Source organism: Chiloscyllium plagiosum, unplaced genomic scaffold (genome assembly GCF_037043375.1).
Source record: "Chiloscyllium plagiosum isolate Xiang-an unplaced genomic scaffold, Cpla_swu_hap1 HiC_scaffold_8, whole genome shotgun sequence".
Classification (NCBI taxonomy): domain Eukaryota; kingdom Metazoa; phylum Chordata; class Chondrichthyes; order Orectolobiformes; family Hemiscylliidae; genus Chiloscyllium; species Chiloscyllium plagiosum.
Genome location: NW_028270146.1, coordinates 83,665,760 through 83,676,105, shown reverse-complemented (window position 1 = coordinate 83,676,105; position 10,346 = coordinate 83,665,760). Strand labels below are relative to the sequence as shown.

Here is a 10,346-nt window from a genome sequence, read left to right as displayed (position 1 = left end):
TGGAGCATAAACAGGCCATTTGACCCAAGCACTCTGTGCTGGTGTTTACAGTCCACACTTATCTCCTTCTCTTTCATCTCGCTCATCGAAGTCTTTTGCAAACCTTTTTATTCCCTTTTCTCTCATTTACTCATCTAGCTTCCTATTAAAACTTGGTTTCAATCACTCCCCATTCAAAGGGACTACCACATTCTCACCAATTTCCAAATAAAGAAAATTCTCCTTACTCCATTAATGTTTTATAACTTCCTTGTGTTATGAGCCTGGTTTTGGATTCTTCCCCAAATGGAATCATTGTCTTCTGAACTGACTGCCAAATAAATGGAGGATATTCCTGGAAATACATCCAGGGAAGTTATTTGGGTGGAACTGAGAAATAAAGGGATGATTACCTTTATTGAGATTGTGTTATAGACCCCCTTAATAGTCAGTGGGAAATTGAGAAATAAATTTGTAAGGAGATTTCAGTTAACTGTAAGAGTAATAGGATGGTTAAGATAAGGGATTTTATCTTTCCAAACATAGACTGGGACTGCCATAGTGTTAAGGGTTTAGATGGAGAGGAATTTGTTAAGAATGTACAAAGTTTTCTGAGTCAGTATGTGGATGGACCTGCTGGAGAAGGTGCAAAACTTGACCTACTCTTGGGAAATAAGGCAGAGCAGGTGACTGAGGTCTCAGTGGGGGAGCACTTTGGGGCCAGCGACCATAATTCTATTCATTTTAAAATAGTGATGGAAACGGATAGACCAGATCTAAAAGTTGAAGTTCTAAATTGGAGGAAGGCCAATTTTGACAGTATTAGGCAAAAACTTTCAAAAGCTGATTGGGTGCAGATGTTCACAGGTAAAGGGATGGCTGGAAAATGGGAAGCCATCAGAAATGAGAGTCCAGAGAGTGTATATTCCTGTTCGTGTGAAAGGAAAGGCTGGTAGGTGTCGGGAATGCTGGATGACGAGAGATATTGAGGTTTTCATTAAGAAAAAGTAGGAAGCATATGTCAGGTATAGACAGGAGAGATCAAGTGAATCCTTCGAGTATAAAGGCAGTAGGAGTATACTTAAGAGGGAAGTCAGGAGGGCTAAAAGGGGACATGAGATAGCTATGGCAAAACTCTTTGGAGAATCCAAAGAGTTTTTACAAATACGTTAAGGACAAAAGGGTAACTAGGGAGTGAATAGGGCCCCTCAACGATCAGGAACGCAGCCTTTTGTGGAGCGACAGGAGATGCAGGAGACACTTAATGAGTATTTTGCATCAGTATTTACAGTCGAGAAGGACGTGGAAGATATAGAATGTGAGGAAATAAATTGTGACATCTTGAAAAATGTCCATATTTCAGAGGAGGAAGTGCTGAATGTTTTGAAACACATAAAGGTGGATAAATCTCCAAGACCTGCTCAGGTGTACTCTAGAACTCTGTGGGAAGCTAGGGAAATGATTGCGGGGCCCCTTGCGGAGATATTTGTATCATCAATAGTCACAGGTGAGGTGCCAGAAGACTGCAGGTTGCCTAACATGGTACCATTATTTAAGAAAGGTGGTAAGGACAAGCCAGGGAACTATAAACTGGTGATCCTGACGTTCGTGGTGGACAAGTTGTTGGAGGGAATCCTGAGGGACAGGATTTACACATATTTGGAAAGAAGGGCTGATTACGGATAGTCAACATGGCTTTGTGCGTGGGAAACCATGTCTCACGAACTTGATTAAGTTTTTTTGAGGAAGTAACAAAGAGGATTGATGAGGGCAGAGCGGGAGATGTGATCTGTATGGACTTCAGTAAAGCATTCAACAAGGTTTCCCATGGGAGACTGATTAGCAAGGTTAGGTGTGATGGAATACAGGGAGAACTAGCCATTTGGATACAGAACTGGGTCAAAGGTAGCAGACAGAGGGTGATGGTGGAGGGTTGTTTTTCAGACTGGAGGCCTGTGACCAGTGGTGTTACAGAAGGATCAGTGCTGGGTCCACTACTTTTTATCATTTAAATAAATGATTTGGATATGAACGTAGGAGGTATAGTTAGTAAGTTTGCAGAATTGGGGGTGTAGTGGACAGCAAGGAAGGTTACCCCAGATTACAACAGGATCTTGATCAGATGGGCCAATGGGCTGGAGGAGTGGCACTTTGCATTTATCTAAAATAAACTCAAAGTGCTGCGTTTTGGGAAAGCAAATCTTAGCAGGACTTTTACACTTAATGCTGAGGTTTTGGGGAGTGTTGGTGAACGAAGAGACCTTGGAGTGCAGGTTCATAGCTCCTTGAAAGTGGAGTCGCAGGTAATAGGATAGTGAAGACGGTGTTTGGTATGCTTTCCTTTATTGGTCAGAATATTGAGTACAGGGGTTGGGAGGTCATGTTGCGGCTGTACAGGAGATTGGAAAGGTCACTTTTGGAATATTGTGTGCAACTCTGGTCTCCTTCCTATTGGAAGGATGTTGTGAAACATGAAAGGGTTCAGAAAAGATTTACAAGGATGTTGCCAGAGTTGGAGGCTAAGAGCTGTAGGGAGAGGCTGAATAGGCTGAGGCTGTTTTCCCTGGAGCATCGAAGGCTGAAGGCTGACCTCATAGAGGTTTATAAAATCATGAGGGGCATGGATATATCTCTATGACTCTCCCCCCATGCTGTGCTAGATCTTGCACTCCTCACCAGGGATTGATCACTCTCCTGTGCTGGGCTCCATCTCTCAATCCCTGCACCTCTATTACTGCCATCTTGCCGCTGACTGCCATCTAGACTCACCAGCTAAATCGCCGCAGACTTCTAGAGTCCACTCTGGGATCCCAGCTGCTTCTACAATCCAGGCCTCGAAGAAGCCGCAGTATGGTCAACTGCCATAGTCCCTAAAATTTACTTTCTAACATTATTAAGGTACTTATTTGACTGGTTTGTCTTTAAATCTTTCCAAAAAGGTGAGAGGGTGTGGTCCATGTACTCAACTGTCTCCTACGCATTCTTTGTCACAAACATTAAAATGTTGTAAGGCCAGGATCAAACTCAATAATTCTTTCGATGGTAGAGTATTTCCTCTGGTGGCTGTTGGGTTGCTTTGAAAATTAGCCATTTGGAGTTACAAACACAAACTACTTTTGCTTTCTCTGATAAAGGTACCTGCCAGTAACTACACAATAAGTCCAACTTGGTGATATAATAGGCTTGTCCAAATTTCTCTATACAGTCCTCCAATCTTGGTATTGGATAGGAGTCCGATTTAGTTATGACATTGGCCTTCTGACAGTCCACACAAAATCGTTGAGTCCTGTCAGGTTTGGGAAGTAACACAATTGGCGAACTCCACTCACTCTGACTTGGTTCGATGATGTCTTCGTTGAGCATCGTATCCACTTCCTCTGGAGCTGTATGACTTTGAGAGGATTAAGCCTGTAGGGATGTTGTTTTATCGGAACTGAGAAGTGTGAATGCTGCTTGAGTCTCAGCAGACCATTGGAAAAAGAAACTGATCATGGACAATTTTCCTGCGAGGGTCAATGCTGGAAAATAATATTTTCAGTGTATGCTCAATACCTAAGGAATTCAGTACTTAGTGTTCTCCTAATTGTAAATAAATAATCTCTGCACATTTAATTCTTAGGTAACAACACATCAGTCCCCTTGTTAAGAACTTCCTGTCTGGTTGGCTGTGCAGTGATGCAGGATAACCTTGATTGTCTTGTGCAAGCACAAGCCATCTCCTGTCTCCAGCAGTTACATATGTTTGCACCACGTCATGTGAACCTTTCCAGCCTTGTTCCTAGTCTCTGTGTAAGTATATCACATGGACATTTTTTTTTAATTCGGGAGCACAAACTTACATTTCTTAACATTTATAAATCTAATTGTGCTGTTCCCTTTGCCATGACTTAAGCCTTAGGTCACCTAGTCTATGCTGCTTTTGTTTGTTTGGGCAGCACATGCTTCATTAACGTTGCACAGAGCCAGGTTAACACATCAGCTAGCCAAATATGGGGCCCCTGATTAAAACTCGCTTTGACATAGAAAAACTGCATAAAACCATTGATCCCAAGTTGTTTAAGCTTCATTAATACAATTACTTTATTTGTCAATATAGCATGTTAATAGTCTGAAGGACCCTTTTTTTGCATTTTACCACGATCTTGTGATTCCATGGATTGGACTTAAAGTCAAGAGAATTTGTTACTATGAGTATTACATCTGGCTTTATACAGTGAAATTATTTTTTTTGTGATGGTGTGCAGGCTCCAGGTAATGAATAAGAGCAGAATGCTTTGTGTAATGTGAAGTACTTGCTCTCAATATTATAGTTGGTACCATAGTTTACATTTGTGTGTCATAACCTGGGTATTATTATGACAGGTTTGTCATTTGTTCTTTTGTACAGGAGATCTTGTTGGATAATTCAGTTTGGGTAGGTTTTTCCCTCATTGTACCCAATTTCCTTTTATTTCCTGCCTACCACCAAGCCTCCCTACCCCACCACAGCCCCAAATAAGTGTTGGTTTGATGTGTTTAAATGCCTTTTGTTGCATTGGTTTCTTTTTAAAGCTCTGACTTTATTAATCAATCTAACAACTTGGCTGGCATGCAAAATGAATACAAACAAGCTACGTGATATAACTACCCTACTGATTTTTTTAAAAAAAAACCCTTGGCTATTGCTTTATTTGATTTCATTTCCTGATATACTTTCCTATTTAACTAGCACCTGCAGGCTGCAAAAAGATGACGTAGCCAGCACAGATTAATACTACAAATGGTTTGGCTTTTTTAAAATTATTATTTGCTTGATTATGCAAGAAGCTCCCCAGAACCTTGAGATTATGAGCAGAGTATGTATTCTCATGTTTGCAGATTTCCCTCTTATCCTTCGTTGAATATTTTGCTTGAGTCCTGAAATTAATTGATTTATACACTTTCAACTGATAACTTGTTGAGGTCAATAGTTATGGGAATTGTAATGCCTTAGTGTTATAGTTTGTTTTACCTGTTCTATTATACTTGGTATTTCTCCATCAGTACAGGTAAGTGCACTATTAAATGCATATGCATGGTTTTATAATAAAAAGCCTGTTCTCGCTTCAGATATTTAAAACACGCTTATGATGAGGATAAGCTTTAAATAACCTTGTGAGCAACTCCAAATGAACAATTTTATTTTAAATTCTGGCAGAAATAACTTCCTACTTAAAGGGTAAATATCATTCTAATAAGATTAATGTTGCTACAATAATGCTCAATCAGTCTAAGCAAAAGGAACAAAAGAACTGCTTTGCCACAGATTAATTGTTAGATAATCGTATATGTTCTTATTGCTTTTGCTAAATTTATTTCCCTTTCTGTACTTGTTCTGACTTAAAAACAGTTTTCTATTTCTTTCTGAATCCTTAAATCTCATTGGCTCAGGAAATAGGCTGATGACCCCATTCATCATCAATACGTCCTTGAATCCTTTATTATAAATTTGCACTTCCAACATCTTGCAGCGCAAAGCATTTTTGACATCAAGGATAAAGATGACTGATCATACTATGCAGTGCTCCATTCTGGCAAAACCTGCTCCATAGAATTTGTCTGTTCATATTGGATTTCTAAATAACCTCCTTTGAAATAACCTTTGCCATAGTATTTAAATTTGTCTGGCTAGCATAATTCCACAGTCAATTCATAGGTATGTAGGCACTTTCATAAGAATGGTCGTTACAATATTTGCATTGAGGAATGGATTTAGGCTTAATAGATTGGGGGTTTGAATAAAAAGTTACTGTGTGGGATGTAGTTTTTCTTTTTGAATGCTTTTCTGAAATGAAATTAGTCTGTGTGATGTAACACATCGTATTAGCAAACAGTTGATTCTCAATTAGCTTTTTCTTCTGTATTGTGTTTTACTCCCAAGCTTGTTACTTATATCCTTTCTAAGATACACAGTTTTTTTTCTGTAAACCGTGAAATACATTTCAAAAGCTACATCTATTTGTATAACGTTTGTATATTCTTGATGAACAAGAGGGTGAAAGATTATCGTTGGTCGGCAGGAGTGTGGAGCTCTCAAATCAGCCGTGATTTTAATGCATGCTGAAGCAGGTTGAAAGGATTGGGTGGCCAACCGCTCCTAATTTGCATATTTGCATGCTGTACAGGAACATTGAAAATTGCAACAAGCTTAGACCATTTGGTCCCTCATGCCTGCTCCACTATTCAATTAGATCATGATTTTCTGTTTCGGCTATTGTTTCTCAGTACGCCCATATTTCTGAAATAGATTTGCGTTCTAGAAATCTATCATTTTCTGTCTTGAATATACTCAACAACCAAGCCTCCAAAATCGTCTCTGTAAGAGAATTCCAAAGGTCTGTCACCCTCAGAGCCTTAACGAGGGAAATCGTCATTCTTGCATCTACCTGGAAAGCTGTATCACAATTTTGTATGTATCAAAGAGGTCACCTCTTATTATTTAAACTCGAAAGAAAACACACCATACCTCCTCAATCTCTCCTCAAAAGACAGACCCATCAACCGAAAGATGTCTGGTGAATCTTTGTGGCACTCCCTTTATTAGTGAGACCAAAACTGTACGTAGCACTCCAGGTGCAGTCTCCTACAACTGTAGCATTTTTGTTACTCTTGTCCTTGTCTCCTGTTGCAATAAAGACAAACATATCTTCCGAATTACGGCTGCACCTTTTATGTAGTTTTCAGTGTCTTATGAACTAGTGCATCCACTGCCCTGTGGACACCAACACTTGCCAAACTCTTGTCATTTAAGAAAAAAACATGCATTTCTGTACCAAAGTGAATAACTCTATATTTTCCGCATTACTTGCTATCTGCTGTGTTCCTGTTCATTTACTTAGCCCGTCTAAAACCCCATTTGCATCCTCCTCGCAACATTTCCACTTAATTTAATGTTGTCATCAAACTTGAAAATATTGTCTTCGATCCTCACATCCAAATAATCAATATAGATTGTGAATAGTTGAGACCAAAACACTGATACTTGCATTATGCTGCTCGTATCTGTCTTGAAATCTGGGAATTACCTGTTAATTCCTACTCTTTCGATCTGTTCACCAACTCTAACTCCATGCCAGTATATTGCTGACAATGCCATGTGCTCTAATTTTGTTAAAATCCCACAAAGGGTTTAGTTATCACAAGCCTTCTGTAAATCTAAATATACCACAGTCACTGATTTCTCCATTCCTCTCCCACATCAATCTTTTAAGGAATGCAATTAACTCTCTGATCTTACTAACCCAACTCCCAATTTGTTTGTGACTCTGGTATTAATCCAGATCCTTTGAGATTCTGCTTTTCAGTTACTTGTACTCTTCAAGAAGAATCTCCTCTTCTCCAATCTGTGTCATTGGTACCAATGTAGGTGATGACAACTGGATTTTTCTTCTCCCACTGAAGATTCTTCCAGTCCAGGGTAGATGTCTCAAATCTTGATATTGACAGAACCTTCTGAATTCAGTCTCAGCTGTGTCTAGCCCCCAACTGTATTGTCCTCTACAACTGCAATATTCCTATTATCTGCCCCTGCTTAAATGTCTTCTTGTGCCACAATGCCATAGTCAGTTCACTCATCCATCCTGCAGCCTCTGTTTCCATTCATGCAGGCTGCAAGGATCTACAAATCTGTTGTCGATTACAAAGGCTGAGGCTCCTTCTCTTCCCAATCCCCATTTCTTCCTTACTTGCAGTCACAGCCTCCAGTTCTTAGCCATGAATCAAGACAGTCTGAAGAGATGTGATTGCCTGCTAGAACCAAACATCTATTAACTTTCCGTTTCTTTGACCTGTCACAGTGTCTTGACCTCCAAATGTATGACTGTTAAGTCGAAATCTGTCGAGCTGCCGATGCATATTTATGTCTCATCTTGTCTATTCTTTTTATTTAAAGGAACATTCTACTTTGATTGAAACTCCCCAGTTAAAATGAATAGGAAACACTCACCAGCCAACCTAGTAAGATTCGCTACTATTAGTAAACCGCACAACCACAAATTAAACTTGAGAGTTACTTAAATTACTGGAGTTTTGAAAACTAAACGAGAGAAATATTCACCAACCAATCAGTTGCCTGTTTTTCTTTGACGTCACATTTGAATTGTTCTGAGAATGTGGTTGTTCTGCTGTGGAGCTCTGGACTGGACTGATTCGGAGTTGATGTCTCTATTTCCTTCTGCCTCCTGCTTTATTCTGTTGTTTAATATAAATCCAAATACAAGGTGTGCTGTAGTTGCTCTTCTCAAATATAAAGACCTTACCTGGTCACTCAAATGCAAGTAATCATGTTGGTTGGTAAGAATAATATGCTTCCTTCCTTTGAGATAAATTAGTGAGTCCATTGTTTGTTTTTGTATTTGATGATCTGTCAGCTTTCAGCGTCTTTGTTTTAGTTCATTGCACAAATTTAAAGAGCATTTAATTCAACTTCTCAACGTTCTACAAAAGAATTTGAACTGAAACCTATAGGTTTGTTATGATCCTATCTGATATTTTTTGATTGATTGATTAGATTCCCTACAGCATGGAAACAGGCCCTTCGGCCCAACAAGTCCACACCAACCCTCCCAAGAGTAACCCACCCTCTGACTAATGCAGCTAACACTCACTATGGGGCAATTTAGCATGGCCAATTCACCTGGCCTGCATATCTTTGGACTGTGGGAGGAAACTGGAGCACCCGGAGAAAACCCACACAGACACGGAGAGAGTGTGCAAACTCCACACAGTCGCCCGAGGCTTATTACTGAACAAATTAAATCCAGACAAAAAAACTAGCTTGATAGATCATTTATTTTTTGGTTTTAATGAGGGCTCTTTCCCTGACATGCAATGCTGCAAATTTGGTTTTAACAGTAAACTTTATTACATAAAGGGAATGAAAAAAGTCAAATAAATTAAACAATTTACATAAAACTCAAGATTTCAAAACACAGTAAAATACAATCCCTTTAAACCTAAGCAGCACTCAGACCAGAGAGAATTCCCTTCTCTATCACATCTATAAACTTAATTTAACTGTGACTTCAATTTCCAGTCTTGAGAATCTACAAGCCTCTGCCTTGTGTCTTCATACAACTGACCTTAGACTTTCTCATCTTCCAATAATTTCTTCAGGGCTTTAACCAAATGATCCTGGTCTTGAACTTCAAAACTGAATTCCTTACAATGGGTGACACATTCCTTAAAAGTTTAAAACTGCCTTCCATCTGTAGGAACAACTGTCTTAGGGATCCAGCTTCAGCCAAGGTTTCTGTAATCCTGAAAAGAAAAAGGCTTTCGTCCAGCTATTTGTGTTACCTCTGGACCAAAAAAAGTCCAGACCATTTGAAGTGCTATCTAGGTCGTGACTATTTACTTTATTTACTCATAATAGTCACCGAATGAAAACAAAACCTCATTACTCTCCAGGAAGTGTGTCATGTACTTCATTTCACATCTCTCTCTCTCTCTCTCTCTCTCTCTCTCTCTCTCTCTCTCTCTCTCTCTCTCTCGCACGTGCGTGCACGCACACTCACTCACACACATGTGGCAAAGTCCAAATTCAGAATACCCTAAATAGAAACTAAAATATATATGAATCACAACATCACAGTTTCAAGTCAAGTACCATAAATATTATTATTTTTACCTAAGGTCATACGAGATCTGTTCTTGGCCCTTTTCAAAACTGCTGCTTGGAAACATAGTCAGATGGTGGAATCCAATGTACACAGGCAGGAGGCTGGAAGAACACAGCAAGCCAGGTAGCATAGGAGGAGCAGAAGAGGGGTCCTGAACTCCTGAGTCCTGAAGGAGGGTTACACCTGCAATGTTAACTTCTGTACCTCCTTATGCTGCCTGGCTTGTTGTGTTCTTCCATCCTCCTGCATGTCTTGTGTGGAAACATAGAACAGTACAGCACATTACAGGCCCTTTGGCCCTTGATGTTGTGCTGACCTTTTATGTGCCTACTCCAAGATCAGTCCTTCATTTTACTATCATACATGTGCCTATCCAAGAAGCATTTAAATGTCCCTAATGTAACTGACTCTACTAGCACCGCAGGCGGTGCATTCCACGTACCCACCATTCTCTGTATAAAGATCTCCCTCTGACATCTCCCCTAAACCTTCTTCCAATCACCTTTAAATTTATGTCCCCTTGTGATAGCCATTTCTGCCCTGGGAAAAAGTGTCTGACTATTTACTCTATCTATGCCTCTCATCATCTTGTACACCTCTGTTAAGTTGCCTCTCACTCTTCTTCGCTCCAGGGAGAAAAGCCTTAGCTCCCTCAACATTTCTTGGTAAGACATGCCCTCCAGTCCAAGCACCATCCTGATAAATTTCCTCTGCACCCTCTCTAAAGCT

The 10,346-nt window shown here is 39.8% G+C and overlaps 1 protein-coding gene across 7 annotated transcripts in view; it reads left to right on the top strand.

Annotated features, from left to right (window-relative positions):
* Positions 1–10,346, top strand: part of heatr5a (HEAT repeat containing 5a) — a 186,940-nt gene that overhangs the window by 129,458 nt on the left and 47,136 nt on the right. For 5 of the 7 annotated variants that reach the window (XM_087990048.1, XM_043698067.2, XM_087990051.1 and 2 more), the window contains 2 exons: positions 3,599–3,768; positions 4,367–4,393. The exons of 1 other annotated variant lie outside the window; for it this stretch is intronic. In XM_087990048.1, the coding sequence (XP_087846174.1) occupies positions 3,599–3,768; positions 4,367–4,393 (197 nt within the window). The remainder of the gene's footprint in view (positions 1–3,598; positions 3,769–4,366; positions 4,394–10,346) is intronic. One more of the 7 variants, XM_087990050.1, reaches the window with a different exon arrangement.